The sequence below is a fragment of the Oncorhynchus tshawytscha genome, unplaced genomic scaffold (genome assembly GCF_018296145.1).
Source record: "Oncorhynchus tshawytscha isolate Ot180627B unplaced genomic scaffold, Otsh_v2.0 Un_contig_2738_pilon_pilon, whole genome shotgun sequence".
NCBI classification, from domain to species: Eukaryota; Metazoa; Chordata; class Actinopteri; order Salmoniformes; family Salmonidae; genus Oncorhynchus; species Oncorhynchus tshawytscha.
In genome coordinates, this window is record NW_024608998.1 from 1 (window position 1) to 7208 (window position 7208).

A 7208-nucleotide genomic window follows, 5' to 3' on the forward strand; every position below is an offset into this window, starting at 1 on the left:
CATGTTATTGGTTGTTTTTGGAAGGAGCAAATATCAAGTCTGTTGTCTTCCAGGCCGGCTATTGTTAATTGGTTAAGGTTTTTTAGACTGGAAATAAAATGCCATTCCAAATATGGAGTAGAACAGAAAATGCCATGTAAATACATATATTCTAGCCCAGTGCACAACTCAACACTGGACATAGAGAGGCTGCTTGTATTGGCATTGTATAAATATAATTTCTTGATTGAAAGCAAAAACACTACATTACAGATACTTTCAATATCAATGACATTGATCCCAGAGCAACTGAAGTCCTGGATTTGTTTTATCCCAGACAGGGGAAGGTCCAGTAGGACTTCCTGGCTGAAAGCCCCTGTTAACCTTGTGAGGTTCTGGAGCCAAGCCAGTGCACCTTCCTCTATATGTGTTATTTCACCAAATGAGACGTCAGAGAATGTTAGATTGTTAAAAACAGGTTTCATGCTTTCGTTGGTTATTAAAATGGAGCAGTTTGATTGGTTTATCGATTGTATCTCTGGTGCTTCTATTTTTAGCTCTATAAGTGACTTTATATTCATTATTCTGCATAGTATCTCTGACAAATCATATACACAGGGTTCAATAATGTTGAGACTTTGTAACAGAGGAATGCCATGGAAAACATCTGGGGCCATTGCTGATAGTCGATAACCCCATATGGTCAAATGACTCAGCTTGACTAAATCTCTGAATGTATGAGGCCCAAAATGACAATCACAGCACCCAGAGCCCAAACCATCCAAATGTAAATACTGCAGATTTGGAAGGTGACTATTCCCATATGGAAGGTGACTGTTCCCAGATGGAAGGTGGCTATTCCCAGATGGAAGGTGGCTGTTCCCAGATGGAAGGTGGCTGTTCCCAGATGGAAGGTGACTGTTCCCAGATGGAAGGTGACTGTTCCCAGATGGAAGGTGACTGTTCCCAGATGGAAGGATTTGAGTAAAACAGCCTTTAATGTACAGAGACTCCAGATCCTGAAACTGGGAGAAAAAGCCCAGAGACATGGATCTATTTTCACCATGTGTCATAGATATGCAGAGGGTATTGATATTAGGGGGAAGTCCAAGTAGATCCTCCTCGATGGCTGTGACATCTTGACAGGCAGCAGTGTAACGTTCTGCATGATGAGGTATGTGGCTGCAGATCCAGGTGGGAAAGTGTTCCAAGTCTTCACTGCTGTCATAAATCTGGCATTTAGGATGCATCCATCCACTAGAACTCTGAATCCACAGGAACAGGATGGCAGGGTGGGAAAACATAGATCTCATCTCTTCCAACGTCAGTCAAATCTACTGAGATAATTGTCAGAATAGTTTGGTTCCGGTGGATCTCTGTAGAACGTTGGTTTGATACAGTAAAACCCTTATGAACGCTGCAAACAGTATGGAGTCTCTCGTCTTCTTGTTGTTTGTCAGATGGGTTCCTCCTTGGTAACTAACAGCAGTTCATACCTTTTGGTTGTTCCAGTGTTCTTCCCTTTCACCCTGCAGTTGAATTGTATCTCAAGGTAACCGGAGTAAATATTTAATGGTTAGTTTGGTTCCAAAAGTAAAGAAACAATAAAATGTCCCACAGACAATGAAGAACTGAATGCAGAGCTGCAACGTGTTCTCTGACCATCACAGTGGATGTCTGAATGTGTCTGAGGAGCAGCATCCTGTTTGTACAGCACAGTAACACTGTATGTTAAACAGCTTGTGAAAGTCTATTTTGACCTGTTTTACATCTCTCTCTTTCAGTTCCTGAAAACAAACTTACAGTCAATAAAAACACAATTGACATGAAGGACCTGTTTGGCCATGATAGATTACAGAAGACCGTTGAGTCTCACTAAAACATCAGCAGATTGTAATGAAATATGAATTAGAGTACAGTACCTCATTTTAGTATTACTTTATTGAATTCTCTTGTACATGTAAATATAAATATCAAATGAGGAGGTGGGTATTGTAAGGGTTTTCCTCATTCTCTTCATCTGTAGAGGAGAGGCGAGAAGGATCAGAGGACCAATGCTCGGCGTGGTAATTGTCCATGGTTTTTTAATAAGAGAAAACTCAAAACATGAACACACTACAAAACAATAAACATGGCAAAACCTGAAACAGACCAATCTGGTGCAGAGAACACAAAGACAGGAAACAACCACCCACAAAACCCAACACAAAACAGGCTACCTAAATCCTAAATATGGTTCCCAATCAGAGACAATGACTAATACCTGCCTCTGATTGAGAACCATATCATGCCAAACATAGAAACGGAAAAACTAGATACACAACATAGAATGCCCACCCAGCTCACGTCCTGACCAACACTAAAACAAGGAAAACACACAAGAACTATGGTCAAATCAAATCAAATGTATTTATATAGCCCTTTGTACATCAGCTGATATCTCAAAGTGCTGTACAGAAACCCAGCCTAAAAAAACCCAGCCTAAAAAAACCCAAGAGCAAGCAATGCAGGTGTAGAAGCACGGTGGCTAGGAAAAACTCCCTAGAAAGGCCAAAACCTAGGAAGAAACCTAGAGAGGAACCAGGCTATGTGGGGTGGCCAGTCCTCTTCTGGCTGTGCCGGGTGGAGATTATAACAGAACATGGCCAAGATGTTCAAATGTTCATAAATGACCAGCATGGTCGAATAATAATAAGGCAGAACAGTTGAAACTGGAGCAGCAGCACGGCCAGGTGGACTGGGGACAGCAAGGAGTCATCATGTCAGGTAGTCCTGAGGCATGTTCCTGGGGCTCAGGTCCTCCGAGAGAGAGACAGAAAGAGAGAAAGAGAGAATTAGAGAGAGCACACTTAAATTCACACAGGACACCGAATAGGACAGGAGAAGTACTCCAGATATAACAAACTGACCCTAGCCCCCCGACACATAAACTACTGCAGCATAAATACTGGAGGCTGAGACAGGAGGGGTCAGGAGACACTGTTGCCCCATCCGAGGACACCCCCGGACAGGGCCAAACAGGAAGGATATAACCCCACCCACTTTGCCAAAGCACAGCCCACACACCACTAGAGGGATATCTTCAACCACCAACTTACCATCCTGAGACAAGGCTGAGTATAGCCCACAAAGATCTCCGCCACGGCACAACTCAAGGGGGGGGTGCCCACCCAGACAGGAAGATCACATCAGTGACTCAACCCACTCGAGTGACGCACCCCTCCCAGGGTCGGTATGAAAGAGCCCCAGTAAGCCAGTGACTCAGCCTCTGTATTAGGGTTAGAGGCAGAGAATCCCAGTGGAAAGAGGGGAACCGGCCACACAGAGACAGCAAGGGCGTTTCGTTGCTCCAGAACCTTTCCGTTCACCTTCCCACTCCTGGGCCAGACTACACTCAATCATATGACCCACTGAAGAGATGAGTCTTCAGTAAAGACTCAAGTTTGCGTCTCATACATGGGTAGGCAGACCGACCATTCCATAAAAATGGAGCTCTATAGGAGAAAGCCCTGCCTCCAGCTGTTTGCTTAGAAATTCTAGGGACAATTAGGAGGCCTGCATCTTGTGACCGTAGCGTAAGTGTAGGTATGTACGGCAGGACCAAATCAGAGAGATAGGTAGGAGCAAGCCCATGTAAGGCTTTGTAGGTCAGCCCTTGCCTTGACAGGAAGCCAGTGTAGGGAGGCTAGCACTGGAGTAATATGATCAAATCTTTTGGTTCTAGTCAGGATTCTAGCAGCCGTGGTTAGCACTAACTCAAATCAAATCAAATGTTATCTGTCACATACACATGTTTAGCAGATGTTAATGCGAGTGTAGCGAAATGCTTGTGCTTCTAGTTCCGACAATGCAGTAATAACCAACAAGTAATCTAGCTAACAATTCCAAAACTACTACCTTATAGACACAAGTGTAAGGGGATAAAGAATATGTACATAAAGATATATGAGTGAGGGATGGTAGAGAGCGGCATAGGCAAGATACAGTAGATGGTATTGAATGCAGTATATACATATCAGATGAGTATGTAAACAAAGTGGCAGAGTTAAAGTGGCTAGTGATACATGTATTACATAAAGATGCAGTAGATGATATAGAGTACAGTATATACATATACATATGAGATGAATAATGTAGGGTATGTAAACATTATATTAGGTAACATTGTTTAAAGTGGCTAGTGATATATTTTACATCATTTCCCATCAATTCCCATTATTAAAGTGGCTGGAGTTGAGTCAGTGTGTTGGCAGCAGCCACTCAATGTTAGTGGGTGGCTGCAGTTTATTTAGTGCTTTATCCAGGTAGCCGGAAAGTAGAGCATTGCAGTCGTCTAACGTAGAAGTGACAAAAGCATGGATAAATTTTTCTGCATCATTTTTGGACAGAAAGTTTCTGATTTTTGCAATGTTACGTAGATAGAAAAAAGCTGCCCTTCAAATGGTCTTGATATATTTGAGACGACTGTACAACCATTAAGATTAATTGTCAGATTCAACAGAAGATCTCTTTGTTTCTTGGGACCTAGAACAAGCATCTCTGTTTTGTCCGAGTTTAAAGTAGAACGTTTGCAGCCATCCACTTCCTTATGTCTGAAACACATGCTTCTAGCGAGGGCAATTTTGGGGCTTCACCATGTTTCATAGAAATGTACAGCTGTGTGTCATCCGCATAGCAGTGAAAGTTAACATTATGTTTTCGAATGACATCCCCAAGAGGTAAAATATATAGTGAAAACAATAGTGGTCCTAAAGCGGAACCTTGAGGAACACCGAAATTTACAGTATATTTGTCAGAGGACAAACCATTCACAGAGAAAAACTGATATCTTTCCGACAGATCAGATCTAAACCAGGTCAGAACTTGTCCATGTAGACCAATTTGGGTTTCCAATCTCTCCAAAAGAATGTGGTGATCGATGGTATCAAAAGCAGCACTAAGGTCTAGGAACACGAGGACAGATGCAGAGCCTCGGTCTGATGCCATTAAAAAGTAATTTACCACCTTCACAAGTGCAGACTCAGTGCTATGATGGGGTCTAAAACCAGACTGAAGCATTTCGTATACATTGTTTGTCTTCAGGAAGGCAGTGAGTTGCTGCGCAACAGCCTTTTCAAAACATTTTGAGAGGAATGGAAGATTCGATATAGGCCGATAGTTTTTTTATATTTTCTGGGTCAAGGTTTATTATTATTACTGCCACTTTTAGTGAGTTTGGTACACATCCGGTGGATAGAGAGACGTTTATTATGTTCAACATAGGAGAGCCAAGCACAGGAAGCAGCTCTTTCAGTAGTTTAGTTGGAATAGGGTCCAGTATGCAGCTTGAAGGTTTAGAGGCCATGATTATTTTCATCATTGTGTCAAGAGATATAGTACTAAAACACTTGAGCGTCTCTCTTGATCCTAGGTCCTGGCAGAGTTGTGCAGACTCAGGACAACTGAGCTTTGAAGGAATACGCAGATTTAAAGAGGAGTTCGTAATTTGCTTTCTAATAATCATGATGTTTTCCTCAAAGAAGTTCATGAATTTATCACTGCTAAAGTGAAAGCCATCCTCTCTTGGGGAATGCTGCTTTTTATTTAGCTTTGCGACACTATCAAAAAGGAATTTCGGATTGTTCTTATTTTCCTCAATTAAGTTAGAAAAATAGGATGATCGAGCAGCAGTAAGGGCTCTTCGGTACTGCACGGTACCGTCTTTCCAAGCTAGTCGGAAGACTTCCAGTTTGGTGTGGCGCCATTTCCGTTCCAATTTTCTGGAAGCTTGCTTCAGAGCTCGGTATTTTCTGTGTACCAGGGAGCTAGTTTCTTTTGAGAAATGTTTTTAGTTTTTAGGGGTGCAACTGCATCTAGGGCATTGCGCAAGGTTAAATTGAGTTCCTCAGTTAGGTGGTTAACTGATTTTTGTCCTCTGGCGTCCTTGGGTAGACAGAGGGAATCTGGAAGGACATCAAGGAATCTTTGTGTTGTCTGTGAATTTATAGCATGACTTTTAATGTTCCTTGGTTGGGGTCTGAGCAGATTATTTGTTGCAATTGCAAACGTAATAAAATGGTGGTCCGATAGTCCAGGATTATGAGGAAAAACATTAAGATCCACAACATTTATTCCATGGGACAAAACTAGGTCCAGAGTATGACTGTGACAGTGAGTGGGTCCAGAGACATGTTGGACAAAACCCACTGAGTCGATGATGGAACGTGACAGAACCCACCCACCCCCCCACCTAAACCTATAGGGGAGGGTCTGGGTGGGCATCTGTCCGCGGAAGCGGCTCTGGCGCTGGACGTGGACCCCACTCCATCATTGTCCTAGTCCACCTCCTTAGCGTCCTTTGAGTGGCGACCCTCGCCGCCAACATTGGCCTAGGAACCCTAACAAAGGGCCCCACTGGACTGAGGGGCAGCTCCGGACTGAGGGGCAGCTCGGGACTGAGGTAGCTCAGGACTGAGGGGTAGCTCAGGACTGACCGGTAGCTCAGGCCTGAGGGGTAGCTCAGGACCGAGGGGTAGCTCAGGCCTGACGGGTAGCTCAGGACTGAGAGGTAGCTCAGGACTGAGAGATAGCTCTGGCTGGTTGACGGCTCTGGCAGCTTCTAGCTGACTGACGGCTCTGGCAGCTCCTGGTTGACGGACGGCTCTAGCAGATCCTGGCTGAATGGCGGCTCTGGCAGATCCTGGCTGAATGGCGGCTCTGGCAGATCCTGGCTGAATGGCGGCTCTGGCAGATCCTGGCTGACTGGCGGCTCTGACGGCTCATGACAGGCGGGAGACTCTAGCAGCTCTGGACAGACGGGAGACTCTAGCAGCTCTGGACAGACGGGAGACTCCGGCAGCGCTGGTGAGGAGGAAGGCTCTGACTGCGCTGGACAGAGGAGCTCTGGCGCCTCTGGACTGAGGGGCTGAAACTCTGGTAGCGCCGGACAAGCGGGAGCACCTGTATTGATGGGACGGAGAGACAGCCTGGTGTGGGGTCCCGGCACTGGTGGTACTGGGCTGGGGACACGCACCTCAGGGCGAATACCTTGCATACTACACCAAATCAACTGCTCTCTCTCTTCACTCTCCCCCAATTCAATTAACACCTCCTTGAGTGTCTCCTCATCTCCCATCCGTTCACTCTCCTCCATTCTGTCCAATAACTCCTCGACCCTCTCAGACTCAGCCCTCAGCTTCACCGACAGCTCCAAGTGCCGCCCCCCAAGAAATTTTTGGGGCTGCCTCTAG

At 44.9% G+C, this 7208-nt stretch overlaps 1 protein-coding gene across 1 annotated transcript; it reads right to left on the reverse strand.

Annotated features, from left to right (window-relative positions):
• Window positions 1-5: 5 nt before the first annotated feature.
• On the reverse strand, window positions 6-1710 carry LOC112241726 (the record flags this gene model as incomplete). The annotated part of the gene is made up of 1 exon (XM_042313982.1): window positions 6-1710. A coding segment is annotated over exon 1 (1287 nt), but the record flags the coding sequence as incomplete, so codon positions are not given.
• Between the last annotated feature and the right edge of the window lie 5498 nt (window positions 1711-7208).